Here is a 15,821-nt window from a genome sequence, read left to right as displayed (position 1 = left end):
GGAAGGAGAAGGGAGAGTAGAGGAGGGAGAGGCCCATGTGTGACATTATCTTTCATGTTTTTAAAAGCATGAGCTGAAGCCATTTTTACTCCTTAAAATGTTTATGTGCTGCAATGTGACAGAGTTCAAGGAACCTGCTGCTCATTTCGTGCTGCTCTACACCAAGTAAAGTTGGAGCTCACCAGGGCCAGCTGCAGTGAGGATGCCAAGGCCAGCCAAGACCTGGCCAGACTCAGGCTGTTCCACCTTTCCCTCCCACACCCACAGAGCTCTGCCAGCATTAGGAAAGTGGCCTTGATCCCACACAAACATTCCTATGGCTCACCGTGCTCAGGCAGGATGTAGCACGGAGCATCCCCCAGAGGTGCCCATGTCCTGAGTGCCACCAACACCCGCCCTGTGCACCCCTTTGGTATTTGGCAGCTGAAATAGTGTTCCCCTAAACCCTCAGAGCAAACAGACACAGCATGGGCTCCATGGGCTCGCCTTGCTGTGCTGAAGGATTTGTGGGGATGCAAAAACGCTTCATCGCCTCGAAGGGATCATCGCGCCATTATTTCTTCTGCCGTGTTTTGTTTTTCATCTGAATCCAGTTTTGCAGGTTAAAAATAGCCTGGTGAGCCTTGGAAAAATCTGTTGGCTTTGCTAGAATCTGGGCATTCATAGCACAGATGCTGCTGCTGTAATTGAAAGGAAAATCTCACGTGACAGAAGCGGTTCCTGCGCGCTGATGTTTCGATGCAACAACCCTGGTGTTGCTGACATCTTTTATGGAAAATCCTTTCCTTAGGATTTTTCCTCCTGAGAAGCTGAGAAGCCTCAGGAACAAAATGTAAACATTGATTATCTGCTGCTGTGAAATGCAACAGGTGCATCTGTGATTGGCCCATGTGGTTGTTTCTAATTAATGGCCAATCACAGTCAGCTGGCTTGGACAGAGAGTCTGAGACACAAGCCTTTGTTATCATTCTTTGCTATTCTATTCTTAGCCAGCCTTCTGATGAAATCCTTTATTCTATTCTTTCAGTATAGTTTTAATGTAATATATATAATAAAATAATGAATCAGCCTTCTGAAGCATGGAGTCAGATCCTCGTCTCTTCCCTCAGCATAAGACTCCTGTGAACACCATCACACTCTGGCACCAAAGCTCAGCCTGAGCCTTGTCCTCTTCTTTGGGGACCTCAGGCCAAGAGGGACAATGGCTGTGGATGGCTCAGTGTCCTGCAACACAAGTCAGGTCAGTAGATACCCAGAAATCTTGAACTCAATGCATTTCTTTGAGGAAAAGAAAAAAAAAGAAGAAGCAAATTTTCTGCTTAATATCCAGAATGACTCAATAAACCAGCAAAATGACTCCAAAATTCTTTACTTGCTTTCTGAGGAAAATACCATTGAGTGATTTCATAGACAAAGACAACAGTCATCTTCTTTTTTTCCAGTTACTTCAGGCTCTGTAGCTCTCTGATTTTCCATATTTGTTGCAAATGTGATGTTGATTAAGACACTGGAAACAGAAATCCTCTTGAAAGAAGCATTTTTCTCAGATGAACTCCTTAAAACTCTTCAAGCAAAGCCACTAGCCTGTGACATTTAAAAAGGAGAGCCATGGAGCCATCCTGCTGGGAATAAGGCCACTGGCTGGTTCTGCTCTGCTACCATTTAAATCTCAAAGGTCAAAAGAAAATGTTCCCAGTAGTTTCTCCATGGAAAAAACGATTGGGCATGAGCTGGGGAATGTTCTTTTTTTTGTTTTTTTTTTTTTCCTGGTGGATTTTTTAATTCAAAACAGACTCAATAGGAGTTTTTCTTCAAAACGCAGCCAAAGGGTTAATAACAGTATGAAGGAAAATAAGACTCCAGATCTGCCTTAAATATCTGGCTTAAATTTGGCACTTCTCCACTGATATTGGGGGTTTGGGTGCTTGACCCCATCTAGTGGCACTCCAGGAACTGGGAGAAACCCCAGTCCATGGGGGTTTGCTGAGATCACCTTATCCCACATGGGACATAGCCAGGGCTTCTTCCCCTTGCCCTGCTGTGCTCTCCTGGGCCTGGCAGCAGAGCAAGGCTGGGCTGGCACATGGAGGTCATTGATTCCCTGTGTGCTCAGCCCCAGGTGCAACTGAGAAGTGCAGAGGGAGCTGTGTGTCCAAGCAAGTGGGTGATGGACTGCTGGCTGAGAAGATCCTTGCTGGAATTCAGGACATCCCTCTGGCTGTCCTGGACTGCCAGGACCCCTGCCAGGGGCTCAGACACCCTGGCACAGAGCCCAAGGTGCCTGTGGGTTTGATTGCAACCCATGGAGACAATTACCAACCTTAGATGAAGAATTGCAAGCCACAACAGTTTAAGTAGAATAATAGTGAATTTATCACGGGGTGAAAAATAGATTTTTGGGGTTTTTAGAATGGGAGTTCAGGGGGCAAGATGGAGGGATCTGGGCATGTCCAGCCTTTCTCCTTCTTCTTCTTGGCCTCCATCTTCTGCTGTGATGTTGGCACTTTCAGATTGGTTTAGAGTAGAAGCTCACTGTCTAACATAGGTGATAGGTATTGGAAAGTAATTGTAAACATTGTACATGTAGTTTTTAGTATAAAGAAATAACACTGCCCCAGGGGCAGGCAGAGTGCCTGGACTGTCTTGCTGAGCTGACCTCGGCAGGTCAGGAGAAAGAATTTTATAGATAAGATACAACAAACAACCTTGAGACTGAGAAATGAAGAGCCCTGACTCCTTCTTTGACCACTGGGCTGGGAAAAGAGACTTCATAATGCATCTTGGAGTCATTCTGAGCAGTTAGAGATCCCGAGAGATACTTTACAAATAAATAAACTGAGCAGCACTTGTTTCCCCTGGGTGTGCATCCCTTGTTTCCCCTGGGTGTGCATCCCTTGACGTGGGTGCTGGATAGGAAAAGGGTTACACTGGAGTTTCATTTTTCACCCAGCTCCAGAACAAGTGACCTCTTTGAAGCTGTTTTGTGCAGAGCCCTGGATCTGGAGCATGGCTGTAAACCCACAGCCTTTCATCTTCCTCTCCTGCATGTCCATACCTCTGCCAGCTTGGGGTCTCACGGGTGGAATCTGCTGGGCTGGGCCACCTCAGGTCCCTCCTAAAGCTGCTCCAGCTTGGAGAGGTGTTCAGCCAGCTCTGGAGGAGAGCCTAAGGCTGTGGTCAGCTTTGGTGAAGGCAATTTTTGTGCCTGGCTGTGCCTCTGAAGGTCAGTTTAGCTCAGTGCCCTCTTCTCCAGGGTGAATAGACCAAGTGACATCAGCAGCTCCTCATACAGCTTCCCCTCAAGGCCTTCACCATCTCATGGCCCTCCTTGGGACACTCTCTAATTGTCCAATGACTTTTTTATATTATGGTGCCCAAAACTGCCCCCATCAGTCGATGTGAGGCTGCCCCAGAGCGGAGCAGAGCAGGAAAATCCCTTCCCTTGCCTGGCTGGCCATGCTGGGCCTGGTGGCCCTGGGACTGGGATGTCCCTCCTGGCCAGGGCACTGCTGATTCACATTCAATTTCTCTCAACCAGGACTCCCAGGTCCCTTTCCTTGTGCTGGTCCTCATCATCTCACTCTCCAGTTGATGCACACAGCCAGGGTTATCCCATCCCAGGTGCATTTTCATTTTCCCTTGTTGAACTTCATCCAGCTGGTGATTGCCCAGCCCTCAAACTTGTCAAGGTCTCTCTGCAGGGCCTCCCTGGCCTTGAGGGAGCCAACAGCTCCTCCCAGTTCAGTGTGATCAGCACATTTATTTAGTATTCATTACAGTCCTGTGCCTAGGTTGTTGATGAGGGTGCTGAAAGGCCCAGGAGCCCTCCAGGACCCCACCAGTGATGGGACACCAGCCTGATGTCACCCCTTCACTCCAACCCTTTGTGCCTGACCTGTGAGCCAGCTGCTCACCCACCATTCCACAGAGTTATCCAGCTGTGGGCTGGACATTTTGGGCTGCACATTTTGCCCAGAAGGACATTGTGACAGACAGACGTGGCCTTCAGCCCTTCCTCTGGGACATGCTGGCACCGTCCTGCTTTAGAGCAGGCTGATGGTGCCTCCTTTATTTTAATAACTCCTGGGAAGGATTTCAAAGCCAGCCAGCTCTTCTTTTGTAACCAGGTCCTTCTGCCCTCGCTGCTGAGCCCCTCTGGAGCTGCCAGCACACAAACCTACTTAGTTTAGCTGCACTCTCCTGGTGCAGGGCACAGGGTCCCGGGGGAGGCAGCCGGGTTTGTCCCTTCCTTTACCCCGCACCGAGGTGAAACAGCTCCTCCTCCTCCTCCCAAAGACAGCAGCACGCCCTGCGGCAGCACGGCTGGAAACTCAGGATGAGGCCATGGAAACGCAAAAATTGGCGCTGAGCAGCTGCAGCCACAAGCAGAGCTGGGGAAGGATGCTCGGTCCCCAATGCCAGCTGGGGCTGGAGCCTCATGAGCCCTTCCAAACTCAACAAGTGCTGCTGTAATGAAGCTGTTCCTCGTTATTGGTGGACAAGAAGCTTAGCATTGATTTAATGAGTTCCCTTCAGAAGCCTCCACTGCTGCATTCCTTGGAAGATTAAGGGCTGCTGCTTTTTATCCCCCCTCCCTTCTGCTTCGTTCTAATGATGTTACTGAGCAGGCAGGAGAATCTGAGCTGTGCCCTGCTTACCGCTGGGTGAACCCCATTTACACGGCTTTTTTACTTCAGGAATCCTTCCAAACATTACACGGGCGGGATTTCACATCTGACAAAAGAAACAGTTAACATTGACCGAGATTAAACCCCCTTTAATGCTGCCTGGGTTTGCATTTCCTTGCTCATGTGACTGCGCCTCTCCCGTGCCTTCCTTTAGTGCTAAAAGTACTCTCCAGAGGCTGGTTGGAGAAATGCTGTATTATTTTTTTTTTTTTAATCCAGCATAGATGACAAACACTGTGCGTTACCGACATCTATGAGATGGAGACACTCACCACCCTTCCGAAATTTCAGTAGAAAAATTATTTCAGTACAAAAATTATTTCAGTACAATTTTTGTACTGCACTGTACAGGTACCAGTAGCCTCCATTCAATCCGTGTTTCTGGGGGCCCACAACTTATTAAACAACCAATTTATTAAACGCTGGAAAAAAGAGAATCAGAGCCCTCACTCATCTCAGCAGAGCCGGCAGGGACGATCTCACGGCAGCACAGGGACCAGCATCACCACTAAGCTACGTCTGAGATGGATCAAGGGGAGCAGCTTTCTCTGGGGAACCCGGCACGGATCTGGATTCTCCAAGGTCTTGTTCTCTCTCTTGCTCTCCAAAGTCACAAAGGATGTGACTTTGAGCCGTGGTAGTGAATTTCCAGGGCAGTGTGGAGGCGTGTGGTGGGATGGGACTGTGAGCAGCAGCTCTCCATTCACTCACACACCACAGGGGACAGAAAGGGACGCGGCATCGCTGCTGCTTCTTTACAAAATCAAAAACAAAAGGCGACATTGGGTGAACAGAAAATTTAGAGCAGGGAGGCGAGAGTGATGTGAATTTTGCAAATCAGAGTTTACTTGCTCCGGAGCTCTCTGTTACAGAAAAGGCGCTTGGTTTGCGGCCAAAGAACCGCTGACAAAGAGAAGGGGGGAAATAAAAAAGCCTTGCAGAAAGGCGCCGGCATTGTTTGCGTTTAAAAGCAGCGGGCTGTCAGCCCGACAGCGTGCGAGCCCTCCCTTTTAGCCAGGACACATTTAGAGAGAGCCAGGACACGTTTCTCCCTGCGCTGTGACCCGTGCTGAACCAAGCAAGGCAGGGAAAGTTTGAATTATCGGCGTTACCGAGCATTAACTTGGGCAGGGGCGGCAGAGGGTCTCGCACCCCCGGCACTGCCGGGCCGAGAGAGGTGCCCGGGGGCAGAACCAACCTCCAGGAGCTCGAAAGGCTCAATCCCTGCTCCCACTGCCTGGGGGGGACACCTCGCCCCGGGCTGAACTTTGTAAACACAGCGCGATGCTGCTCCGGGAGGGGAAACCGAAAGCGAGCATCCCCACGGCGGCAGGGAGAGCTGGCAGCGATTCGGTGTTGGCAGCGCCCAGCCCTCCCCTGTGCCAGCCTCCCCTTCCCCTTTAAATAAACACCCGTGCACGATGCAGCGGGCTGGCAGGATCCCCCCCTTCCCATGGAAAAGGGATGCGGAGCCCGTCCGGGAGCGGCCGCAAAAACAGCGAAAGTACCTTTTGGATCCTTCCGTCAATGTCCAAATAAATGCATTTGGGCCGGTAAGTGGAGGAGGCCGATCCCATCTTGCCGCGGCTGGGCTCGTTCCCGGCGTCAATCAGAGCAGAAAATCAGCTCTGTCCCAGCCGGCCGAGCCAGCGCTGCCCGACAGTTCGGTGTCCCCGCTCCGCTGTATCCCGCCGTACTCTCATTCTGGGAAGGTCCCTCCTCTAACGTGCATGCATTTTGCTGTGCCTCCGTCTCTCCCTGCCACCTCCTTTTAGTTTTGCCTCGCTCCGGCTCCAGCTGCCTCGGACGGGGAGAGGCACAGGCTCCAGATGCTGCCGGCGAGCCCCCTCTGCATCCCCATAGCAACAGCCCCTCGTGGCTCTGAGCCTGGGCATCCGCGTTCGGGCTCTGACCCCGGGACTCGCCAGCTCGAGATCAAGCGGCATTTATCCCCCAAGGGGGCCGCAGAGGAGGAAACACCCCTTCATCGGGGTGCTGAGAGATATAATTTAATTTTACGCTGAAATAGGACCGCAATTATTAGTTAGTGCCCCTCCTGAGCTGCTTGCACAGTGACACGCTCCCGTCTGGACGTGCCCTGTGTTGGAAGTGTCCTTTCAGACACCCAGCCGAGGCTTGCACCGTCTCACTCCAAACTCAGCAGCTCCATCTCCACATCTCTCCCGTTACCATCGCCAGGACAGAAGGAGCTTTTTTCCCCCTCTGTAAGCTCCAGCAGCACGAAGAGACCACAAACCCCATCCTCTCGCCCACCGCCATCCGTGCCACCCCCGGAGCGAAGGGATTTGTTATTTAGGGGAATGTGGAGCCTCCTGGCAGAGGCATCACCCCCGAGGAGGGCAGGAGGGAGCGCAGCCCCAGCGATGCTCCCGGAGATGCCGGGTGCCCTCTGCTGTGCCCGGGGCAGCGGAGCCGGGCACGGCTCGGGCATGGAGCTGGGAGGCAGCAGAGAGGATGTACAGGCAGCAGGGAGGCTGCTCAGGCAGCACACAGCCTGTCCTGACAGCATGAACTCTGGGTTTTATGGGGATTTTCATGGAGGGGCTGCAAAAGCATTTCCTGGCCTCTTCTGTGCTGTGCTGGCTGGGGCAGCGCAGTCGGGGATGATCACCCTGCCCACCCTGAGCCGTCTGTGCAGCCAGAGAGAGACAAAACTGACCCCAGCAGAGGCCAAGGGGCTTGGCTGTGCCTTCTCCTTGGCTGTGCCTTCTCCTTGGCTCTGTTTTGTCCTTGGCTGTGCCCTCTCCTTGGCTGTGGGTTGCTGCCCCAGGGAAGGCAGCAGGCAGGCAGGGCTCTGCTGCTCCACAAAGGGCATTTGTAGGGCTGGAGGGCTGCCTGGGTCCCAGAGCTGCCTGGCAGTCAGAGCTGGGCTGGCCCTTCAGGGTGAAGGCAGTGGTGCTTCCAAAGCTCTCAGAGGCAGCAGCAAGGTGGTTTTATTGGAAGTGCGAGTTTTGCTTCACATCGTTCCTCTGGCAGCCTGGAGCAGGCTCTGGGAGTGTCTCAGGAGAGAGCCCTGGGCACTGCAGGGGTGTCCTGTGGCTTGTCCTGTCCCCTCAGCTGTGCCACAGCCTGTCCCACACCCCACTACCCACTCGATTCTCCTCTGGGCTGCATTGCACTCTGTCCATCCCACAGATTATCCTGGAAACTCTCCCAGAGGCTGATCCCTCACATTGCCCCACAGGTGATCCCTGTGGCTGTTCTGAGCTTCTCCCACTTCCACAGCCCTTCCACACCAGCCCCACTGCTCTGCACCCCAGTCAGGACCCCTGGGACCCCCCCACTCCACACCCTGCTCTGCTGAGCACTGCCTTAACCCTGCTTTGCCGTGGCTCAGCCCTCAGTGACCTGACTGACCCAGCAGGCTCCTGGGGAAGGTGACCACGATGACAAAAATGCAGCCATTGGGAAGGAGACAGCAAGAGCACTCCCTGCACTCCCTCTGGGGATGCACATGGGGCATTTGGGGCGGGAGAGGAGGATGCTGAGCTCTCCCACTGTCATCACCCACTCCAGGAGTGGTCAGACATCACTGGGGCATTTCAGGATTTGATCACACATCACTGAGATATCTAATGATCAGTCTCACACTGATGAGAACCTACTTTTTGATTATTTTTAATTTTTTTTTAAATGTGACCAAGAGCAAAAGGACAAGCTCTGAAATCCAGATGATGATCCCAGTCTGCCTCTCCACTGTCCTTGTCCTGTCTACTCTCCCTGTGTATTTAAAATTGTGTTTCTTAAGCTCCATCCCCCTCTCCCTAATTACAGTAATGCTTGTTGGAAAAACTGCTTTTCTGTACAGCTGCTGACTATTGCTCTTTTCAAGAACTTCATGCAGAAGTGAATCTTCAAAAGCTGAGCACTCAGAAACGATGACAAAAGCCTGATGCAATCAAAGGCCCAGTTTAAGACCAAGCCTGAAAGAAGACAAAAGATAATATTAATAAAAGAGAGTGTGCAGCTCCAGCAGATCACTGCCTTCAGCTGCTTTAACCTTCCAAAGTCTCCTTATTTCAGTATACACTGGGCAATGTGGGGCAAAAAATTATTGGGAAGCATTATCCTGTCTCATCAAATCCTTCCAATCCAAGACCAAATCCAAGCAGTAGAGTGCCAGACAGTGATTTTCCATCGTCTGCCTTAAAGGAATGTTCTGCCCAGCTCAGGGCAGTGCCAGGCTCCTGTGCCCCTGACCCCATCAGGTGTTTCACAGCTCTGCTTTGCCTCCCCTGGGATTTTTACTGAGGCCAACACTCTTCCCTCTGTACACTCCAAGCCTGGAATGTTCCTTTTGGAGAGCTCAGGGTCAATCCCAGGGATGTGGCAGTGCCCCAGCCAGGTGTCCCTTACCCCAGGGGTGCTCCCAAGGGGTGACAAAAGCAATTCCGTCTCCCAGCCTTGGTGTCAGCTCCCTGTGGGTGGTGTAGAGGCAGATTTTTAGGGGTGCTCAGATCCCACATTGCCCTGGGATTGTGCTGATTGAGGCACAGCTCAGCCAGGCTGGTTTGCATGGGCTGAGATCTCCCCCTGCTGCAAACCCTGCTCAGAGGGAGAGGGAGAAGCTGTAAGGATGAAGGGGCTGCGCAAGTCACTCTCCATGCAGGCCTGGGGTGGCACCACTCCTGTCCACTCCCATCTGAGTCTTTCCCCAGCCCTGGGGTCACTGACACAGCCCTCAGCCTCTCTCAAACCTGATTTTCTTGCTACAGTCAACAAATTCAGTGCCCCTTGCAACCCACTGTGTGCCCATCCAGACCTGGGCACTGCACATCAAGGGTCTTCAGAGGGACTGAAATGAGGGGAAAAGAGCCAGAAAATGCAAAACTTACAGTGAAAGATTTTGTACTTTGAAAGAAGTTTGCCTAGAATTAAAAACAGGGAATAGAAAATGTGACAGTGTTCACAGGGGTTTTCGGATTGGGGAAGAGATGGAGATCTGACTCCATGTGTCAGAAGGATTTATTATTTTATGATATATATTACATTAAAACTATACTAAAAGAATAGAAGAAAGGATTTCATCAGAAGGCCAGCTAAGAATAGAAAAGGAATGATAACAAAGGTTTGTGACTGACTGAGACAGTCTGGACAGCTGGGCTGTGATTGGCCATTAATTAGAAACAACCACATGAGCCAAATCACAGATGCACCTGTTGCATTCCATAGCAGCAGATAATCAATGTTTACATTTTGTTCCTGAGGCCTCACAGCTTCTCAGGGGAAAAAATCCTAAGGAAAGGATTTTTCATGAAAGATGTCTGCGACAAGAAAACAGAATTAAAAACATGAAATCAACTTTCTTCCTTACCAGTTCCATATCTTCGAGTGCTTTCTCTGCCCATTCATCCCTCCTGCTGCAGGTCCCTTGTGTCTGTCTCCATGTCCCCACAGGGCCCTGACCTGCTGCTTTACCTCTCCATGCTCCAACCTGCCAAAATGCCAGATTGCCCCTGGAGCTGGGGAGGTTTTCCTTTCCCTCCCACAGCTCCTCTTCTCCCTACTTCACTCAGTCGTCCCTCCCTCTTTTCACCCTCTTTGGTGTTTTGCCATTTTTGCTTCTAGGTTTTTTATTTTTTCCCCCACAGACCTGAAGTCATGCAGGCTTTCTGCAGGAATTAACTTTCTGATTGATGCAGGAATTAACTTTCTGATTGGAAAAAACTTCCTGATTTAACAGCCAAATGGTGGCTGTGGCAATGGGAGCCCCAATGACCTTTCCAGCCCAGCTCTCCCTCCTCTCCCTAAACCCACAGAAAGATCACGATGTGCTGCACATGGAAATTTCACCTCATTTCTTTGCACTTTTCTTTTACACTCTGGGCCAGATTTCCACAGGCCCAGTCCTGGAAGTGATCATACTGAATGTTAATTAGAGAATGACTGATTGTTAATATTAGAACCTGTCGCAGACATCTTTCCATGAAAAAATCCTTTCCTTGGGATTTTTCCTCCTGAGAATCTGAGAAGCCTCAGGAACAAAATGTAAACATTGATTATCTGCTGCTGTGGAATGCAACAGGTGCATCTGTGATTGGTCTCGTGTGGTTGTTTCTAATTAATGGCCAATCACAGTCAGCTGGCTCGGACAGAGGGTCTGAGACAGAGCCTTTGTTATCATTCTTTCTATTCTATTCTTAGCTTAGCCAGCCTTCTGATGACACTTTTTCTTCTATTCTTTTAGTATAGTTTTAATGTAATATATATCATAAAATAATAAATCAGCCTTCTGAAACATGGAGTCAAATCCTCATCTCCTCCCTCAGCATAAGACCCCTGTGAACACCGTCACAAGAACCTTTACAGATGTGTCCACACAGGCCCTGAGCACCCTGAAAGTGATGTTTGGCCCCTGCCCAGTGAGCAGCACAGCTCTGCACCTCACTCCTGGCTCCAGCCCCGTTTTTGGGTCCTGTTGCCCTCCCCATCCCCATGCCCATGCCCAGCCCATGCAGTGCAGCCGCCCTCGCTGTCCTCCAGCCTGGTTTCCATGGCAAAGCCCCAGGAGCGTGGGCTGGAGGGGAGCTGTGGCATCTGACGTGGCTGCTCTGGGGCACTGGGTGCAGCAGCAGGGCTCTGTGGGTGGGAGATGTGGGAGATGTGGGATTACTCACCCAGGAACCGGCTCTGCTCCTCACTGCAGCAGCCCTGGCCACCCTGGTGACAACGCTGCCTTCTTGCTCTTTACAGCTGTAGGGAAAATTCTGGTGCTTACCAGGAATTCTTGCTGTGTCTCAACACTCAGAGCCAGTTAATAGGCTCAGGTCTTGTGGAAGTGAGAGCAGCCATCCCTGGTACCTCACAAATATCCCTATATGCAGTGCTGGCTTGGAGAAGAGCAGACCCAAGCCATAAAGCACATTTAAAGCACTTGTCCAGATAACATCTGGCATTTTTTGGCTTTCCTCTTTTATCTATTGAGGGAATAAACCTTTTTTCTTCTGCTCTATGTTAGCATTTTTTCAGTGATCTGTTTTCTACAGCACTTGCAGTGCCTGGCAGGTGCTAGGCTGGTTTCCTGAAGGTTTCCCAGTGGGACAGACCCACTGCCTTTCCCTGTTGGCTGTGGAAGGAGCTCACTCTCCTGTCGCAGACATCTTTCATGAAACATCCTTTTCTTAGGATTTTTCCTCCTGAGAAGCTGAGAAGCCTCAGGAACAAAATGTAAACAATGATTATCTGCTGCTGTGGAATGCAACAGGTGCATCTGTGATTGGCCCATGTTGGTTGTTTCTAATTAATGGCCAATCACAGTCCTGTCCAAGCCACAAGTCTTTGTTATCATTCCTTCTTTTTCTATTCTTAGCTAGCCTTCTGATGAAATCCTTTCTTCTATTCTTTTAGTATAGTTTTAATGTAATGTATATCATAAAATAATAAATCAGCCTTCTGAAACATGGAGTCAGATCCTCGTCTCTTCCCTCATCCTCAGACCCCTGTAAGCACTGTCACATTCCCCACAAGCATTTCCTTTCACTATTGAAACATGGCACAGCCCACCCTCCATCCTGATTCCTTTCCAGTGGAATTCAATTCCAATTTCACCTCCAGAAGCCACAGGACCCCAGGAATCTCCACCCCTGTGCCATGCAGAGAGCCTTGGCTGCCCTCCTTTCCATTGCAGCCTCCCTGCCTGATTTTCTCCATTTCCTCTCTGCTTTCCATTTCCTGCCTCGGTGTCCCACTGCCATCTCCTCAATCCAGCTCTCTGCTCCTGGGCTTTCATTTCAGGTATTAGAGAGCCAGGAATCCTGTCCCAGCACCTCTGCAGGACGTGGAGCTCGCAGGGCACACAAACACACACACAGCTGGCTGGAATGGCCCTGCTGCATCCCTGGAGCAGAGCTGCTGGGAAAGCCCAGCTCCCAGAGCTGTGTTTTCGCAAGGTTATGGAAGAAATTAAAGAGACCCAACTGGAACTTTCAAGAGCTGATGAGAAAAAAAAAGAACTGAAATGAAGTGTGCCTGGAGTCACCCAGTAGATCATTTAGAGGGGTGATGGCCAAGAAGTGGAAAAATCGATTCCCTCCACTGGGCAAGGCTGGCTCATGCTCCTGGCAGCAAGGTCTGAGCAGGGCCTGCAGCCCATGGTCCCAGACTGGAGGGAAGGGTGTGATGGTGTTCACAGGGGTCTGAGGTTGAGAGAAGAGATGAGGATTTGACTCCATGTTTCAGAAGGCTTGATTTGTTATTTTATTACATATATTGTATTAAAACTATACTAAAAGAATAGAAGGAAGGATTTCATCAGAAGGCTAGCTAAGAATAGAATAGCAAAAAATGATTACAAAATTTTTGTGGCTCGGACTCTCTGTCCAAGCCAGCTGACTGTGATTGGCCATTAATTAGAAACAACCACATCAGACCAATCCCAGATGCACCTGTTGCATTCCACAGCAGCAGATAATCATTGTTTACATTTTGTTCCTGAGGCTTCTCAGCTTCTCAGGAGGAAAAATCCCAAGGAAAGGATTTTTCATAAAAGATGTCTGTGACAGAAGGGATAGATGGCTCCACTTGAAGGAAGCTGCCTGGCATTTTCTGTGGTGCAGGAGAGTGAAGTTCCCTCAGATGCCTGGTTTGGGAGGCTGCCATGTGAGCAGCTCGGAGCTGTGCAGTGACTCACTGCAAATCAGCTCCTCCATCTCCCTGACAAGCAGAACTCAGACATCCCCAAATCCTGGCAAGGCAAAGATTAACCCAGAGGCTGAGGGCTGCTGATCCTGCTGCCAGCCTGGTGCCATCTGTCCCTCAGGTCACAGAGCTGGGGACAGGGTGACAGTGGTGACAGTGACAGTGACACAGACCTGGCACGGGCAGAGCATGAGGGGATCATTCGTGGCTCATCCCTGGAGCCTCCTGCTCTGCTGATCACCCCCTGCAACATCAGCACAGCAGCAGCAATGTCTGCAAAGGGTTTCACTCCTTGGGGCTGTGTTGAAGATTGCAAAGCAAGATGTTTTCCATAACCATCTATATGGCAGATTACCTTTGTCAAGTGGGCAGTTTGCCTTATCTCTCTCTTTGAGTGACCACATTCACTCTTCCCTTGGGAGGGGACATTGCTGATAACAGCTATTGAATGTCACTGCATGGCTGATAGGAACTACAGCATCCCATTGGGAGATGTGAGCCCAGAGGGAGGAGCCAAGCATTCCTACCCAGATATAATCCAGAGGTTTTGAGACACCAGCACGGCTTTCTCCACTGGATTCCCCACAGGAACAGCAGCTGCCTCTTTCCCACTGGATCTTCAGAGGAAGAATACATCCTTCTCTATAGGATCCCCTTGCTCCAACAGAGCCACCCCTGACACTGCAGGAGGGCTGAGCCACAATTCCAACGGGACTGCCACCAACACCCTGACCCACAGGGTGTCAGGTTGTGTTCTGACTCTGTCAGTGTTGTTCTAGTGTACTGCATTGTTTATTTTATCCTTTTATTTTTTTCCTTTCCCTATTAAAGAACTGTTATTTCCTGCTTCCATATTTTTGCCTGAGAGCTCCTTAATTTAAAATTTACAGCAGTTGGGAGGGGTGGGGAGGGTTTACATTCTCCATTTCAGGGGAGGCTCCTGCCTTCCTTAGCAGACTTCTGTCTTCCAAACCAAGACAGGGCTGCTGGGTGGGAGATTGTCCCTCAGCTGCACCACTTCAGAGCCAGCCATGTGGAATTCCTGCAGGGTCAAGCAGACTTTGCACAATTCTTTGCAGTGCATTGAAAATTAGACTTTTCATGTTAACATTTTCAAAGTACCAGTCTTCATAAATAGCTAAGATAATCTCTCTGATATATGAGATTTTTTTTTTTCTGTGATGTAGGTGTTTTCTCATTTTTGTTCCTTTGTGCAGGGCTGTTTCCATTAAGGGCCAGAACATTTTCTCAGTAGAAGAGATGAAAGAGTCTCTCAGCTTTTAGGGAGGGAGGCCAAAAAACCGTCACAGAATCCATGTGAAAAAGATGACAAAAGCCTCCAGCAGCACTGAAACTGTCTGATCTGCCGTGCCAGAACATTTGAAGCCAACATGAAATGGGGACATTTTTAACTAATTCCCAAAATTATGAGCACTTGAGTGTGACTTTTCCTGGGAGTCTCACAACTCTCCAGAGCATTTCTACCACCTCCAAAAATCACAGGTTACCACCAAAGGAACTCAAAAGATTGGATGACAAATCATTACTGTCTGCCTTCAAATAACATATTTGTGGCTCTTCCTTTTGGTTGGCTCCTCTTCACTGAACCTGACTGTTCATCCATGTCAGGTACATCAGATTCCCTCTGGAACTTTGAGAGCCAGAAACTCTCACTGAGGAAAATTGAACTGAGACTTTCATGCAATAAGACAATCCAATTTCCTGAGGAAACAGCAAACATCATAGATTAATGGTGTGGTCAGGAGAGAGGGCAGTGCTGAAGTAATGCAGAAAATGAAAGGGAAGTAGCTTATGGGGGGAGGGAGTGCCTCATATAGAACTTGAATTTTGTGTAATTTTTGGATTACTTTTCACTCTGCTTTCTGCAGCTTCCATTTCACTGGACACAGCCCAGGTTTTCACCCCAGTGCTGGGTTTCAGCCCATGCCTCCCCTTCCCTCCTGCACCTCCTTTTCTTAGAGGTGGCCCCAGGCAAACCTTTTAGTGAGAAGCTTCTTCCAGAGGGGCTTTGTCAGAGGCTGGACCCTCTCCAGTCACAACACAGCTGAAGCCATGACTCCTTCCTGCTCCTTCATCCTCCTCTTTCTCCTTTTCCTTCGTCTTGGAGTGGATTTCACTGGATTCACACAAAATCATTTTTTCCCCCCTAAATGTTATCCTCTCACCTTCAGTTTCACGCAGACAAGCTGGACACTGGATGTGAAGGCTTTCCTCTGCTTGGATCTCAGCCCCTGCCTAAAAGATTCTAATAGACAGGAAGGAAGTTTCCAGACAAGAAACTGAGATCAGGAACCAGAAACTGAGATCAAGGAACTGAGATCAATGACGTACAGAAATAAACACACAGAAATAAGCTGAAAACCCAGGAGCCCTCCACTAAACAGGGCACAACGTTGTGCCTGCTCTTTTCTCCAGCCCCACACCTTTTTTCCTGCACTTTTACTCATTTGTTTT

The 15,821-nt window shown here is 49.8% G+C and overlaps 1 protein-coding gene and 1 long non-coding RNA gene across 3 annotated transcripts in view; both read right to left on the bottom strand.

The window, feature by feature from the left end:
* Positions 1 to 6,546, bottom strand: part of PDE9A (phosphodiesterase 9A) — a 58,818-nt gene extending 52,272 nt beyond the window's left edge. Inside the window, exon 1 of one of the 2 annotated variants that reach the window (XM_063181360.1) lies at positions 6,197 to 6,546. In XM_063181360.1, the coding sequence (XP_063037430.1) occupies positions 6,197 to 6,265 (69 nt within the window). In that variant the 5' untranslated portion in view covers positions 6,266 to 6,546. The remainder of the gene's footprint in view (positions 1 to 6,196) is intronic. The other variant, XM_063181366.1, reaches the window with a different exon arrangement.
* Positions 6,547 to 8,311: 1,765 nt separating this feature from the next.
* LOC134432536 (uncharacterized) lies at positions 8,312 to 15,577 on the bottom strand. Its single transcript, XR_010031363.1, has 3 exons — positions 15,533 to 15,577; positions 11,327 to 11,402; positions 8,312 to 8,632 (listed from the first exon to the last, which is right to left on the bottom strand). It is a non-coding gene; the product is annotated as an uncharacterized LOC134432536 (long non-coding RNA).
* Between the last annotated feature and the right edge of the window lie 244 nt (positions 15,578 to 15,821).

Source organism: Melospiza melodia, chromosome 2 (genome assembly GCF_035770615.1).
Source record: "Melospiza melodia melodia isolate bMelMel2 chromosome 2, bMelMel2.pri, whole genome shotgun sequence".
NCBI classification, from domain to species: Eukaryota; Metazoa; Chordata; class Aves; order Passeriformes; family Passerellidae; genus Melospiza; species Melospiza melodia.
The sequence above is the reverse complement of the archived record's forward strand: the minus strand, read 5'-3'. Positions and strand labels throughout refer to the sequence as shown.